This window comes from Agelaius tricolor, unplaced genomic scaffold (genome assembly GCF_023055355.1).
Source record: "Agelaius tricolor isolate 1412-34295 unplaced genomic scaffold, bAgeTri1.0.p SCAF_5, whole genome shotgun sequence".
NCBI lineage: Eukaryota > Metazoa > Chordata > Aves > Passeriformes > Icteridae > Agelaius > Agelaius tricolor.
Window position 1 is genome coordinate 17616476 of NW_027269265.1, and position 16612 is coordinate 17633087.

At 46.8% G+C, this 16612-nt stretch overlaps 1 protein-coding gene across 8 annotated transcripts in view; it reads left to right on the forward strand.

The window, feature by feature from the left end:
• Positions 1-16612, forward strand: part of FOXN3 (forkhead box N3) — a 206263-nt gene that overhangs the window by 70436 nt on the left and 119215 nt on the right. For 2 of the 8 annotated variants that reach the window (XM_071426643.1, XM_071426644.1), the window contains exons 1-2: positions 1954-2220; positions 4820-5376. In XM_071426643.1, coding sequence (XP_071282744.1) covers positions 4834-5376 — 543 coding nt within the window. In that variant the 5' untranslated portion in view covers positions 1954-2220; positions 4820-4833. Of the gene's footprint in view, positions 1-1953; positions 2221-4819; positions 5377-16612 lie in introns of those variants that run through there. The other 6 variants (XM_071426638.1, XM_071426642.1, XM_071426639.1 and 3 more) reach the window with 4 other exon arrangements.

Genomic DNA, 16612 nt, shown 5'->3' on the forward strand with positions numbered 1-16612 from the left:
AATGTATTCAGGGTATAATTTTTTCATACTACCCTGCATCTCATGAGGCTTCCCCCTTCTCACTTCAGAAATACTTCTCATTAGCTGAATTCTTCTTGGTAGTCTTTCAAGACACTTGACTTTTGCAAGTGATAATAAATGCAATAAATCTCCTTGCTTGCCAATAAAGAGGCATGTTGATTCACTCAGAAAAATGTCTGAAGCATTTGGAGTAAGTTCAGGTGGGTGGAGTTATGACTTGATAATTTAGTTTGGGTTTGAAACCAAACGGCCATGAGATAAGAATGGTGTAAACGAATGGTCTTGCTGGCTGTTGGAGTGTGAGGCTGGTGGAGTCACAGGGCAGGACTGCCAGTGGGTAATGATGATACTCTGCTGCCTGATAGGTATTCTTCCCATTCTGCAATTCAGCTGCTGGTGTGTCTTCTTGAAAATATGCAAGAATGTGAAATAGCAGTTCACTGGGTAGGGGAGGGAAAGCTATCGGCAAAAGAAGTCTTAACTAGTTATGACAGGAATTTCTAGTTCCAGAGAATCAATGAAATGCTTCTTATCCCTGCACTTTGAGAATGAGGTGCTTGCCACTCTTATCTAAAACTGGGAATTTGGTGAGTGTTAAATAGATTAAAGGAGGTAACCCATCCATTGGGAAATAATGCAGAATTCCCTAAAGGTCTTGAGGCAGCTGTTCCAACTTTTCCAAATAAAACAGCTAAAATGTTTTCCTTCCTAGCTTAGTGACAATTTCTGTGTCCAGAGGGGACTGCACTGGGAAGGATACCTGTATTTCTGACTTAAGTTTATATTGTGTATACATTTCTGCAGCAGGCATTTTCTATAGTGAAAGGAGAATTTATTTCATAGTATGCTAAATCTTCAAGCGTTGTTTACCCAGAGTGGAAAATGTTTAATTTTTGTGGACCGGCTACGAAACAGTTCCATGTACTTGTTTTGCTGGTAGACAGCCATACTTTAATTTTGTGCTGCAAATCACTGAAGCTACTTGAGATCTGGCACGTAATGTATAGTAGACTGTACGTTCAGCTAGTGCTGTCTAGACTGGGCAACTTCTTTATTTTTAAATCAAGTTAGTTCCCTTCAATTAATTCAACTGATGGCAAGGGATTTTTTACTCAAGTTAATACTAGTTATGTCAGGGTATGACAGCAGAGGAGAAAATGCACCATATTTCCTAATCGAGTCAAGCCTTCTTTTAAAGCAGATTTCCTTCAGGAAATATCCCCCCGCTTCCGTCGGCAGTAACTGCAGATTTCTGCAGCACGGTTCTGTACTGTGCACCGCGCAGCACGGCAGTGGCCGTAGTTTCCCGATGCCCGGAGCCAGCAAGAAGAGCCGCCGGGCGGGATCCGCGCCTGTCGCTGCCCGCGCACCCCGCAGGGCCCGGCTCCGGCTCGCACAGCGGGGCAGGTGCTTGGCTCCGGCCGGGCTCGTGTGCGCCGCCGGGCCGGCAGCTTCGCCCGTGTTCGGCAGGAATTACCTGCCCACTGGGAGGGTGTTCAAAGATGCCTCCTCCGCTCCTCTGGCGGGAGAGGCAGAAGCAGAGCTCCGCTATGCTAAGCCGTGGGCTCCTGGGGCTCGTCGGTGCCTCCGGTGTACACCGCGGTTCAGCCGAGGTCGGCCTGGCCGGGCGGGGGAAAGGAGACTCGCACAAGTGGGAGCGCCGCGGCTGCCGGTTCTCGGCGCACCGGGACTTCCGAGCGCCTCCCGCCCGACCTCGGACACCCGCCCGCCCCCGGCCAGCGCCGCCGGCCCGGCACGACCCGGACGCCGGGCAGGGGCCGCGGTGAGCGAGCGGCCTGCGGGGGGCACGGCCGGGTCCCCGCCGCCGGCCGGCAGGAACCGCCGCCCTCCCCCACCGCCGGCGGCCCTCCCTTCCGCGGCTTCTCCCGTCGCGGCTGGCCCAGCCCACGTTTTCCCTCTCTCCCCTCCCTCCGTGGTCATGTGTCGCCTTTTTTGTTTGCAGTGGAAACAATTTCTCGCTCTCGGGCTCGCACCGAGGCGGACCGCTGCCCGTCGGGAGCGCGGGGCGGGCGTGGGGCAGTCGGGCCCCATGCAAGCGGCGGAGCCCCGTGCGCCGGGACCCCCGCGGCACCCCCGGGGCTCGGGCTGAGGCGGGGGCGCGCCATGCCCGGCTCCGTCAGATGAAACTTTGTGCCACTGCCATGAAGGGACCGCGGTGAAACCGCCGCCCCCCGCCAGGTAAGTTGCTGCTGCTGTTGTTGTTGTTGTTGTTGGCCGGGGTTGCGCGGGGCGTCGCGGGCCGGCCGCGGGCAGCGGCGCGGTGCAGTCCCGCCCGGCTCGGCCCGGCCCCGCGCCACAACTTGGTCGGGAGTTGGTGCGCGGCCCGGCGTGCGCGCCGCCGTGACCCCGCCGTGCCCGGCCGTGCCCGCGCCTCGGGGCCGCGCCCGGCTCGAGCTCGTCCCGCCGGGGGTCCCGGCGGCGCCCGGGCCGGGACCTCGGGGCACGCGCGCGCACGTGCGGCGGGGCGCGCGGGGCCGCGCGGGCCGGTGACACCTGGCCGGCATTGGCGGGGTGCGCGGCGCGCGCCGCCCGGCCCGAGCAGCCCCGGTCGCCTGGCAACGCCATTGATTGGCTGCGGCCGCGGCCAATGGGCGGCCGCCCCCCCTCGCGGCGGGCGCGGTGGGAGCGCGGGCGGGGGGCCCGCCCCGGTGCGCCCCCCTCCGGCCGCGGCGGGCGCGCGTGCGGGGCGCGTCCGCCGGAGCCGCCGCGGGTTAAACGCGTTCGTCCGCCTGAAACGGGGGCTCGCCGTGACCGCCGCTCTTTTGTCTGCCGGTGGGGCGCCGCTGCAGCTGCCACGGGCCTCACTGGCAGGCCCCCCCCGTACCCCCCCTGTTGTGGCCCCAGTCGGGCCCCGCCGTCGCGGGGGCTGCCCCGGGCACCCCGCCCGCGGCGGCAGTCGCTCTTGGGTCGGGCGCTGCCAGACTTCCCTGCCGGCTCTCCGTGCCGGCCCGAGGGGGCTCCGCGGGGCCGCGGCCGCCCGGTCACCCCCGCTGCCTGGAGCGGGGAGAGAGAGAGAGACAGGGGAAAAAAATCATGAAGTGATACGGCCCTTTGGGAGGATACTGGCAAATAAGGAAATTAAACAGAAAGAGAGCAGCGTGTTGTCATAGCAACAGTGCAATTAAATTACTTTACTGTCAGCCATCATATAATTTTCCTGTTTAGAAGCTCATGGGACGGAACTTCCATTTGGAGTCAAAGTTAAGCGTGCGGCTTAGGTAGGCAATGCCAGTGCCCCTGGACGCTGGCGATTCCCTTGTTTACCTCTGGTTGCGCTGGATGCAGTTTAGAAAACTAGGAAGTGGGGCCGACGCAAGTTTGGCCTCCTGGTGTTTACATCTGCATCGGTATTTTTTCCTTTTCCACATACTTACTCATGTAAATCTGCACATTTTCACACATTTTCACTGAAGATGTTGAGTGTATTGATGTGCTTCCCTGCAGAAAAGTTCTGTGTGTTTCATTTTTAGTAAATATCTGCTTTGGTGTAACTTCATTATAGAAAGACACAAAGAACTTAAAAGTTTTCGGTTTTGCCCATTTATGACAGCCAAATTAAAGTCCATTATTTCTCTTTCCCATAATGGCTGCGTTGCTCTGTTTGTCCCTGCAGACAGCTAGTTCATTCTGTTTTTACCTGTAGCTTTTTTTGGCTTTCGCTTACAGTATTGACTGCATGACTTCAGGTAACTGCTGGGGTTATGTTTTATGTACAGGGAATCATTTAATTCTTGTTCACTGTTTGTGCAGAACGTTTTGTCCATTTAAATACTGTTTTTAACTCTGTCCAGGTTTTGTTCCACTTCTGTTCACATCTCCAAGAGCTAATTCCTGGCAGTTTGGCTGTTTGTAGAAGCTAAGGGAGCCTGTCTCCTGCTTCTGAAGTAGAATTGTTGGGCTTGTCTGCTTCTCTCGAATTGGACAAGGGCCCAGCTTCGCTTTGCATCGGAAGTGCTCGGGACATTCCAAGTCTTGGTGTCACAGGTGTCCCCCCAGGGCCTGCTGGTGCAGCACCCTCAGCAGCTGACCCCACCTCTCACAGGCCACTGTTGAGCATCACAGCGGTCTTTCTGACTCTTGTTTTTTTCTATTGTGTTTGAAATAAGTTCAGCTTACGTTAAAATCTACTCTGTTTACATACATTCTTAAAGTGCTCTATTGCTCTGGCACTTGCTTCCCCATTTTTTGGCCCTGGGCCCAAAAATACCAGGTGTTGCTTTCCCTCTTACTTTCTCCTGACCTTGCTGGTTTTTAAGTTACACTCTCATTTCTGAGTTTTGGTGCAGCCAAGTCAGCATGGATGTTTGTCTGCCTATGCCTGTAGCCAGTGTGATTTTAATCATGGTGCTGTTGTATTGTCCTCAAATGTGAAACAGCTGAAATTAATCTGAAGCAACTGGCCATAAGTCACTCTTACTATTTTTTAATTCACATCCTTATTAAAGTGATACAATTGGGGTATTCAGTGGTTTGAAAACACCGCTTCCTCTTTAAAGAGACATGGTTTGGAATTTCCTCTGTAGGGCTTCATGTGCATGCAGAAGTGAGGTGTATCTGGATTATCATCTCATTCCATCAACTGAAAATTCTTCCCTGTACTGACTTTAGATAATTTTATTCCACAGTTGTGGATGAGTGTTATGTGAAACTGTCACATTTAATACAGATGGCAAAAGGCCAAGTGACCAGTTAGGGAAAAGCTGTCAAATTGTTACACAGGAACTTTTTATGAGCTAACTTTTCTCTTTCTCCCTTTTCTTTGGATTCACTCTCCCAGGAGCTGCTGTCTAAATGGGTCCAGTCATGCCTCCCAGTAAGAAGCCAGAGGGCTCAGGAATTAGTGTTCCCAGTGGATTGAGCCAGCGTTATCAAGACAGTGATTTATCAAAGGCGCTTCATGATGACGAGGACCTAGATTTCTCTTTGCCTGCCATCAGATTAGATAAAGGGGCCATGGAAGATGAAGAACTAACTAATTTGAACTGGTTACATGAGAGCAAGAACTTGCTGAAAAGCTTTGGGGACTCGGTGTTAAGGAGCGTTAGCCCTGTCCAGGACATCGGTGATGACACGCCGCCGTCTCCTGCCCATTCTGACATGCCCTACGATGCCAAGCAGAACCCCAACTGCAAACCTCCTTATTCCTTTAGCTGCCTCATATTTATGGCCATTGAGGATTCGCCAACCAAAAGACTGCCTGTAAAGGATATATACAACTGGATTTTGGAACACTTTCCGTATTTTGCAAATGCACCCACTGGATGGAAAAATTCTGTGCGACATAATCTGTCCTTGAATAAGTGTTTTAAGAAAGTGGACAAAGACCGAAGTCAGGTGAGTTTGGAACTATGGGAATCTCTCTGGCTCTGAAAATATTCACCTGCTAATCCCAGAATATGTCCTTAACAACGGAGTATAGAATGTGCAACCCTGTGCCTGGTAATGTAGTTGATAAGGTTCAGAGGGCCAGCATTTCTTTCGCATTGCTCATTCTGATTTTATTAAATTCATTGTCTAGACATCTGTAAGAAAGTGTTCAGAGTGTGTGTGTGTGTGTGTGTTTTTCCCCCCAGCTGGTGTCTTCATGCATAGTGGTTAAATATTGTTTTTAGTTATCATGCTGTGGTAATGGTTTCCAGCTATACTAGATGAATGTAATCATGTTATAAATAGGCTGCTTGCTGTTCTTGGCTTATACAAATGTATAGTGAAAGGGTATGCCTTATGTAAGAGTCCATTGCTATTGCCCTGGTCTGTGTTGTAATCCAAAAAAACATTTCTTTGTTTTATACAAGGAGGGTAATGGTGATGCAGCTTTGTTCCATTTCAGGCGAGTTTTAGAGAAACTCTTCAAAGAGCAGAGGCAGGTCTGGCATCAGAGGTGAAGGTTACCATTCACCAAAATCCCTGGTGCTCTTTGGGCTCATGTAACTTCTGCAGCTGGTGCAGAGCAGAAGCCCTGGGAGCACAGCTTTGCTTTTGGATCTCGGTTGTTGTCTCCCGGCTTCACTGCTGATTCCCCAGCAGCATCTGCAGGAAGAGGCTGTGTGCAAGGGAATGGGAAAGTGAGCAGAGCAGTGTGGGCAGTCCCTTGCATAGCCTTCTACTCTGTCAGTCTGCCTGGGAGCAGGAATCAGTTTCCAAAGGGGACCTTCTCAAGAAGCAGTGGACTGGATGAATCTTTGGCAAAGTATGAGTATACTGATAAAAATACCGGCTTGCAGATTAATTTCAGAGGCCTTCTCACAGGTTACAGAAATAAATAGCAGGTAAAATCACATAACTCATGGTCTGTCTCTAAAATTGGCTGAAGATCAGAAAGTGAACACTTCACCCTGGTAGAAACAATAGATGCACTCAGCTTTTGTATTTCAGTGAGTTAAATTCTGTGATTGTCTTGTAATTTGTTACCCTGAAGCTCGACTTCTCTTGGTGGTGCTGTTCTCCCTGTTTTGTGTGCAATTTAACTTGAAAAGGTCTGGAATAGAAGCTCAAGTAACTCTAGAGGAAGAGTCATACACTATCCCAAACTAGCAACTTTTCATTTTAGATGAGTTAACTTTCTTTTCTACAGAGCTTTCATTTTTAAAGGATTGACATGTCTATCTTTTTTTTCTTTCTTTTTAAAAAGTTACCTAGAATCCACTGTCCCCATATTACTGATCACACACTGTATATTTGTATTTTTTATCAATTAACTGCTGTGAAAGCTCGTGTGTGAGATTAAAAAAATCTGTTCCTGAACTGGATCTTTTTATGTGTAAGCCAAAGTCTTAAATTCTGGTTGGGAAGTGAGACTATAATAACAATGCCACAACAGACTTTTACAGCCCTGTTCCAGACTGTAAGAAATCTTCATACAATGCATTTAAAAAAAACACCAAAATAATGTAACTGGCAAGGCATGTGTTTAACTCAGCCATTTGTGTTTTGTTCTGACCCTCTTCCTCTGTTTACAAGTTGACTATTTAGATTTCAGCTTCCTTCCTATGAGGAACTTGTCTTCATGTCAAATATCTATTTGACAAATAACTTATCTATTCATGTCAAATATCCGGCCATCCACTGAGCTCATCTGAACAATACCACGCTGCACTGCTGCTCTGTGGGGACGTGGTGCAGCACAATGCATGGCTGGTCACCTGCCTCTCAAATTCCTCATTACAGCCATGCTTACATGGCCAGACAGCAAGGTGTGGTGGGAGGCCTTGCCTGTGTGAATCACAAGGTGGAGTTTAATGATTCCAGGAAAATCACAGATTTTGAGAAAGAAGTTCTTCTACTTACTGAAGATGCTAATAACTGTAGGTAGCCAGCTTTAAGGTGAATGAAAAGGGAATTTCAAATGTAAAATGCACCACAGCAGATCATTCAAGTCTCCTGCTGGGTTTTTCTTGGTGTCCTGGCCAAGGGATGTGGCAGACAGAGTCTTGGGTGCAGAACTGGCCCTGGGTCAGAGTTGCTGAATCAGGTGCTTGACAGCTAATTGCGGACTTGGAAAGCAGTAAATGTCAACTGATGGCTTTGAAAATACCTTCATGTGTGTGTGCACACACTTGGGCTTGGTTTGGTACCTTGCAGCAAATATCTCTGCTGTTTAGAAGGAAGGTGTCCATCTAAAGGGTTTTTTGCTTTTGGTATGGGGCTTGGGGCAGGGGAAAGGGGGGCTTTCATCTGTAAGGAATCATTTTATGCTACTTCTTGCAGACAGCTTTTGCAAATTGCAGGGTTGGGGTCTGCCTGTTTTACTGGTTTTACATGGAAAAAAGCAATATTTAGCAAATGGCATGTTATGAAATGCTAACAAGATGGGCTCTGAAACATATACAGTATGGGGAAAAGGAGTTAGTGCTGGGAATTGCAGGCATTTGCTGGTTGATGTGCGTTGACACATTGTGGAAAGCTAGAAGCTTTTCCTCTCATAGTTGTGCTTTCCAGTGTTTGTTTGTGTAGCCTTTCAGTAATCATTTTTCTAAAAAAAGTTCTGCTGAGCACTTAATTCTTTTTTGAACTCCCTCTGCATAGTAGTTTTCTCAGTCTTGAGTTTCACTAGTTTATATTCATGGGGCTAAATATGAATCTAGTCATCTGCAGCTTTTTCTGCCTGCATGTGAATGCTTGAATTTCCTGATGTGAGATCATTGTAATGGAGAGGGGAAAAAAAAGGACAGGATTAATCACTTTTTTTTTTTACTTGCCCTGTCCTGGTGCTTTTAGGTCTGGTGTGGAATGTGGAAGAGAGGATTTGTTTTTACATTGCTGCTATTCCACATCAGCTGCAGTGCCATCAGGCTTACCTGGCAAACCAAAAGCCTGGCTGTTCATGGAACTGCAATGAGGCTGATCTGGATCGAGGCAGAGAGCTGGGCTGAAGAAGGGAAAATGCTGAGCCCTTGATTGTACAAACCTCTTTGCATTGAGCTCAGCAGTTTAATAATAGTTGGCCAGAGTATGAAGTTAGCACATGATGGGGAGTAGATGTGGAGTTCCCTGGCTTTGTTTATACTGCCAGACCTGTGAATTCACTTGTTCAGATTAATCCTATTGTGAACGTACAGATCTAAATGTCCTGTCATCTGTGTCCCACTTAGTAGAGCCCGTTAGTCCATCACTTCCCTACCATCTGGTCCTTGGCTATAGAGAGGAATTTTTCTTGTATATGTGTCTCCATGGCAACGAGTTTGCAGTTGATATGGAAAGTAAGCAGTTGCCCTAGCAACGGAGTTACTGATGTGGCAGCTTCTCTGCTTGCAGGGAAAGGGCTAAGCTAGTTCAGACCCATTATGTAGGTTTGCTGTGATTATAGCTATGCCCACTAGTGCTGCTCGAGCTAAGGGGCGGCTGAAAAATTCTGTTACAAGCCCTATTTCTGCCTCCCTTGAAAATGTGATTTATTCATACAGGGATTCCTGCTTTGAACAAAGGCTGGTAGGATTGTCTTTCCAGGGTGTGTGATGTGTGTGTGCCTTTTATGAATTCAAACTTCCTCAGTCATCGTTATCAGATGAGGAGAAATGATATTTGACCTCGCTGGTTTCGCTGCAGTATTTTTGTCTCAGTGAACAGCCCACGGTTATAAAGGTTGGAGCTTTTGTCCCCATGCTTCTCTCTGCTATTCTGCTGGTTTTTCCCTGGTCTCCACTTCTTTGGGCATCCATCCTATCCTCTTTGTGTCTGCTCTGCATTGTCTGAGATAGGAAAACACACACATGCTGTGTGCATGCTGAAGGAATTCCAGTATCTGAAAGGTTTATTTGGCACTTATGCTGAGGGATGTCTTAATAAAAACGTAATGAGGGTAAAGGATATGTTTATGGGGATGGGAGAAGAAAATTCTCCTGGCTTGATGTGGAAGTTATTCTTAGAAGTACGTGGTCCATAACTGGGTCACGGAGATCCAGCCAGGCTCCTCCTCCGTCTGGAGCAGGCTCTGGGATCTGAGGACTCCTGAGTGGTCCTTGAGCTTTGCAAGAGCTGATGTCCAGCCTGTCCTCATCTAGTGCACTGTCTCTCATAAGTGCTCTGCCAGGGCATCTTGACAGGGGCCGTGGGAAACCCTTTGGGCATGGGAGACTTTTCAGGAGTGCCTCCTGCAAATGTCTTTCCTCTGATGTGATAATATCTGGGCTTTTGACAGTTAAAATCCTGTGCAAAGATCAGTGCTATCTGCAGTGAGAAGAAAAGGACCCTGCTTGTTCTTTGTTAGAATCTCCTGATCCAGTCTGCATATGCACAAAGGTGAGGGAGACAGGACCCTGTCCTCCCTATTCTAATGTTGCCGAGGTTTCCTGTGAAAGTTCAGTTTCACACTGGGGATAGGAAATAATCTCCTCTGTTTTTAATGTTATCACCTAGACTGATCCAAATAACAGAATTGTCAGAATTTCACTGCATTTATAACATCTGGGGAAGCTAAAGTGAAAAAATGCCAAAAATCAAACCCAACAAAACAACCCCTCAGATTCACGTTAAAGGCTTTATGTGACATGGACTCCATTAAAAAATAATTTCCTAAATAAGCTAGTGCAATTGTTAATTTAATTATTAAAAGGATGTTTTCTGGTTTTTAACTGGAATTTATCTAGTTTAACTTGAAATGCATTTTCTTATACTTTTGTCTGTCCTATGAAAAAGCTCTCTAATATCAGAAATTTTCTCCTCAAATTTATGTGTGGAGAAACAAGGGTCATCTCTTTCTAGAAAAATCATAAAAATCTCTAGAACCATACTGTAAATGGAGTTGCAAGATATTAGACAATTTATGGAGAACTTTTCTTGAACCCTTTTGGTTTTATTTTTGAATTGCAAACCCGAGAATTATACAGAATATTTAAATAATAGATTTCCTAAAGCTGTGCATCGAAGTAACACTCTTCATTTCACTGGCTTCCAGCTGCTTGACTTAACATCAGAGCCAACTCTTTCCACAGGAATCTGCCTGAATTAACTGTTTTAGAGCTGTACAAAGCACAAGCAGGAGAGACAGAAGAGCTGGCAATATCCAGGGAATCCTCTGAATCTAAGGTGTTTGTGTTATCTTGCTCTCAGTTGGGAGAGCCTGCAGGCAGGTGCCCTGCTGTGTAACTGAGGTGTTGGATGCGCACTGTCAGGCCATTGACCCACCAGAGGGATTGGCCACTTAGGTTAAATAAACTGGAGTAAGGGGCCCTTTCTGTGCCCCTCACCCACAGCCAAGATGATGCAAAGTGTGTTAAGCAGCACTGAAAAAGTGTAGAAAATCAGGAGTGAGCTGCTCTTTACCCATTGGGCTTGGGTTGTGGTGAGGTTGGTGAGGCCATTACCCAGCTGTGTTTGCACTCCCTCACTTCCAACTGTTTACTCCATCACCTTCCTGGCACATGAACTTTTGTGTTTCTCTGACACACAGCTGATCTGGCTGGATTTGTGTTTCAATCTTCTTTTAATTCTTGTGTTGCTTTTCAGCTTAAGTCCCCAATTCAGGTTACAGTGCAGTCCAGGTGACAGTTGTGCCGACATGACAAGGGGAATAGAGGTGATGAGGAGGCTGGGCATTGCCAGTTGGGATTGCTGAGACAAGCCATTCCTTACAGAAGGGCTGGCAGCTGCATGATGCTTGGTGTGGTAACGGATGTAGTCCCTGCCCCAAGGTAAAGGTAAAACATGGACAGAAGTTTAAATGCAATCGGACACTTTCTTCTGCTGGAGGTGTTTGTTTTGGTTTCCCCTCAAGAGCAGGACTGTGCTGTTTGCTGTTCAAGTGGCCTGGGTTAGTGACTCTTCTTGGTGTTTTACAGCAGATTTGAAGTGATCAGAGTCTGGGCTGCCATTCTCATGCATCAACCCTGCTGAACCTGACTGCCTGTTCCCTTTCCTGGGAGGTGAATTGATCTGGGGCTGTATTGGCTGTATTGCAAGCCCCTCTTCAGCTCAGACTTGGCACATCTATCACTATGTAATGAGCAGGCTGAAGACTCTTTGTATTATTTTTGTTTAGGTTATTTTTCACTGGGCTAGTTTAGCTGGATTCATTTCAGCTCCCTGTTTAGTTCATGGTTACTGTGGTCAGAGGAACACCAGTGTCAGCACAGGCCGTAGGCTCAGCTCTGTTTGATCTGGCATGAAGCTGTGCCTGTGGCTTCCAGCCAGCTCAGAGCTGACCTGGTGACAGCAGGAGAAGATGGGGAGGGGAAGGGGTGAAAGATGCTCTCCCCTTTGAGAGTACAGGCTGCACTTAAACCTCTGGGGCTGCTTCTATGTTCAGTCAGATACACGCTTGGTGCTGGATTGGGTCTGTAAGACACGGGTGAAATGGTTGAACAAAAACTGTACCAGGATGTGTGCACATGTGTGTTTTTTCAAGATTTGTTTCTGTTGCCCAAGGTTCTTCATTTTGGCAGTAGAGGTGGCTCTGTGTGGACCTGTGCTGTGCATCCTCTGAAAAGCTGTTATGGAAGAGGAAAGGATGTCTATAAAATCAATTGTCAGGCTTTTCCCATGCTGCTGTCATTATGTTCTCATCACCTCCTGTGTTTCTTTCCAATTGTCAAGAGATAATGAAGTGCCCTTGTCACTGCCAGCAAAGGAAGCACAGATCTTGGAGCTTCACTCTGGTTTGAGCACAGGAGGCCTCACTGATGATGGGCTGAAGGATGTGGGCACACAGGAGCACTTTGACATGTCCATTAGTGAATGTGGCAAGGCATGCCTCCAAGTACCACACCCACGATGGTGGCTGTACTAACTCCAGCTGTAGCTGAACATCAGAGATGAGCTGGGCTTGCTGGTGTGGCTGAGTGGATGCACTTCTGTCTTGCACTTCAGTTCTTCAGCAAAACATCAGAGGATCCATCTTAATTACTAAATACGTGTCTGTTAGACTTCCCTCTTCCTTTTCTAAAAGGGAGGTGTTTTACATTGTCTGAAAGTGCCCAGGAAATTGTGCTGTGTGGCTCCTTTTCCTGGGTGAAGACCTTGAGAAAAAACATTTGAAAGTCTTGGTCGTAACAGTTGAAGCAGTTGAAAATAATTGAGGAGTTGAGGATACTGTTCAGGCAGCCTGAAGCAGCCTTTGGTTGCTGGAGAAGCCACCTTTCTTTGCTCTGAATTCAGGCAGTTACTGTGTCTCCACTGAACCTTAACTCAGTCCTGCAGCATGATGATATTTCAGGTAGAGTCATTCACACAACTGGCCTGGCAGGGTCTGGGCAGCAATCTGAAAGTTGCTTATACCTGGTCCTTCTGTGTTATTTTCAGCTAATTGCTGTATCTTCCTAAGTCTAGTTAATACAAATGAATGGTATAGAATAAAAAAAGCCAAAAACCTTATGAAGAAGGGGCTGTGTGTGAGTGTTTTTAATTTAGCTGCTTGTCATTTGTATGTTGAGCAGTGGTGGGTTAGCATATAAAAGTCAGTTGACTTGTGTCATTGCAAGACTGGGCAGACTTGCTCGATGAGGTCACGGTGCACGCACTGCATGGAGCTATAACAAAGCAGTATGTCATGAAGCTCAAAAAGTCCAAGTGCAAGGTGCTCCGTCTGGGTCGGGCAATCCCAGTTATGAGCACAGACTGGGAGATGAGGTCATTGGGAGCAGCCCTGTGGAGAAGGACGTGGAGGATGTCATGGCTGAAAAGCTGGACATGCACCAGCAATGAGTGCTTGCAGGCCAGACAGCCAACTCTCTGCTGGGCTGCATCCAAAGCAGCGAGGGCAGCAGGGCAAGGAGGGAATTCTGCCCCTCTGCTCTGCTTTTGTGGGACCCCACCTGCAGTGCTGCATCCAGCTCTGGGGCCCCCAACATAGGAAGGACGTGCACCTGTTGAGGAGGGCCAAAGATGATCAGAGGGTAGAAGCATGTCCCACGAAGACAGGCTGAGAGAGCTGGGGTTGTTCAGCCTGGAGAAGAGAAGGCTGCAGGAAGATCTCATTGCAGCCTTCCATTAATTAATGGGGCTTAGAAAAAAAGAGGGAGAGGGACTTTTTATTCAGACAGAGAGTGACAGGACAAGGGGGGACAGTTTTAAATGAAGAGATTTAGATGAGATGTTTGGAAGAAATTCTTTGCTGTGAGGATGGTGAGGCACTGGTGCAGGTTGCCCAGAGAAGCTGTGGGTACCACATCCCTGGACGTGTTCAAGGCCAGGCTGGATGCAGCTTGAGGCAACCTAGTCTGGTGGATGGCATTGCTGCACATGGTGGCTGAGTTGGAACCAGATGGTCTTTGAGGTCTCTTCCAGACCTGACTCTTCTATGATTCTATTCACTTACTCTTGTGAACACAGATTTGTTTAAGAAAAAGCCCCATGTGGCTGCCTCTGGTTAAGTTTTGCTTAGCAAGCATCTAGGGAAAGATGTGGCCCATGCTTATATGTATTTTTAAGTTAATAAAGCTTTTTATCTCTAAGTAATTTGCTTTTATCTTTTGATACATAGTCTGATATTTTTAATCAGTACAAGTCTGGTAAAGGTCTTCTAAGTAAAGGAAGATACTGAGGAAAGTTCATTTTTATGAGATATATTACAATCTTGCTGGTTTTGTGATACTTTTAGTTTGTCAGTATTTAAGTAGTTTAGAAACAATGAGATTTTGCTTTCTTTAGTAGCAACAACTGGCATGTTATGATTCAGTAGTTAAATTTTGGTCTCAAGGAAAAAGCTATTTAGCTGCCTAACATCTGTCACTTAATCTAACTCCGAGTTAAAGTCCCTTCCCCAACCATTCCTCACCTGTTCCAGTGTCTCAGAGCTGGCTTAAAGCAGGATACCCTCTCAGCTCCAGAGATGAGAAATTATTATGGGTGGGCTGGGGAAGAGAGGAATTGCCAAAATTGATTGTCTGGCAATGCTTCATTGACAAGCAGCAGAGAAACATGGGTGGTTGGTTCAGGTGCAGTGAGTCCCTGTCCTTGACACTTAGCTCTGACATCCTTAAAGTGGATCCCAAATATGTGCTTGGATGACTTTTTCAGTCTTATAGCTTAGTTTTGTTTTACTTAATTCCTCTGTGTCTTTTCTCTGGCTTGGAAGACTTAATTCCTCTGTGTTTTTTCTCTGGCTTGGAAGAATTTAGGCACAGAAGTAACACCATATGCTTTCTTTAATGGTGTGGGCAAAGGCAGATATTCTGGAGGACCGGGCACGTTGCTGTTGGAGAGTGGCCCTGTGGATGGTTTCAGCAGTCTGGCTGCCCTGGGACTAAGTGGCCTCATAGATGAGGGCAAGGAGTACCTTTCTCAGGTGTGCTGCTTTTAGCAAGAGCTTCCTGAGATGTTTTCACCTGGGGCAAAACCAGCGTCCAGGACTGAAGCTCACAGCAATTCTTACCTTTAATTACACAAGAGAGCATAGAGCACTTTGGCTCTGCCATGCCATCGTATCAGTGATTCCTCTTAACCTGCAGCCTTTGGATCTCAGTGATCAGGTGGCTGGAGCTGCTGAGTTCTTTGGTAGCTGAGGTAGTGTGCCCACAGACACTCATCATCGCTGCCGTGTCTGACCATTTATTGCAATGGCAATAAAACAGTGGTTATCCTTTCTGGAGAGTAAGCACATCTACAAGAGTCTTGATGCTGACAAAGTTTATCTACATGCTGGCAACAAAACTGGATTTTAAAGACTCCTGAATTTCTCGTAGCTCTAAGTGGTGTCAAACTCATCACTGATAGAGGTCATGTAAGATAAGCAACAGGGGAGGGAAAGAAAGGGAGTGACCTTCCTGCTTTGGCATACAGCTTTTTTTCCTCCTGAATTTTTTTTGGGTCATTGTTGGCCCTTCTTAGCCTGAAACATTACTTGTTTTTTTTTCTGTTTCACCAGTTTGGACTCCTGAATTCAGAAAAGCTGCTTTTGATTTACTCTTTTGAGTATCAACAACAGAATTGGGACTGAGAGCTGTGGAAAGTAGCTGTTGTGGCCATAAGTGATGCCTCTGGACCCTGCTTAGTTATCCATAATAATAATAATAATTTTGGAGACAGTATGTTTTAATTAATTTTGTTAAATTACTTTATTTCTGTTTAGTTGTTCACTTTCCATTCAGGCTCTTAGGGAAAATTTGGGAACTAGTGTAGGAATTTGTGGGAGGACTCATTCTAGGGATCCTAAATGTGAGTGGGTTTTTCCTTGTTTCAGTAGAAAAGAAGCCAAATTGCTGCCCTTAGCCAGTGACTTAAGGTACCAAAACACTATCTACGGCATGCTGAATTGCTATATTTCATTGCAGCACTGAAGAGTAGCAATTTACCACTAGCTGAGAGCTCTCAGGATTTTGAAGCACTGGTGTAACTTGCTGAAGGATGACTGTTGGTAAGCAGAGGAATGAACAGGCTTCTGTACAGGGAAGTCTCAATGGCATGGAGAATCGTCTGTGGCAGCACGTGGAGCAGAAACTTACTGATGGAATTTTGCATAAGAGAATCCAGTTGAATGGTGAATTCACACTCATTCAAGCTTTGAGCAGAAAATTAGCCTGTGTTCCAGAGCTATGTTTATAAGATCCCACAGCTGCCTGCTTGTGGGAAGGTACTCACTGAGATGAAGCAACTATTATGAATATATTTCTGAGTTTACAGTTGGAAAAAAGTGTCTGCAGTGCAACTTGCAGGGGCTGTGGGGGTTAATGCAAGACTCTAGGGTTAATTGCTGGCATACCTTATCTCAAGCTTTCATTTACATATTTTTATCTCTTTTCCTCACCCTTTCGTGTGGAGAGTGGGAACACACAGTCTCGAAGGTTCTGCATGCTTCAGTAAAAATAGGGAAATCATTCATGAAATGTTTTGGTTTTACATTAGCAGGAGGGATGTTAAACATCACTGTTAAGGTTTAGTGGTTCAGAATGTAATAAATGTAGCACTTTTGCAATTAGTCCTCTTGAAATAGTTGAGAAGAACTAAATAGACCTTGCATGGACAAGATCTTCATCTTCAGGACTAGAGTCCTTGCCATGCAGGAAAAGCTGTATTTGAAAGATTCTCCTTTGTACCATTGCTTTGCAGTACCTGGTTGCAGCCTTCTCAAGCCCCAGAAAAACACAGAATCACTGCACTTCCAGAGATCATCACTGCTCCTGGGAGCACTTGGAAGGCT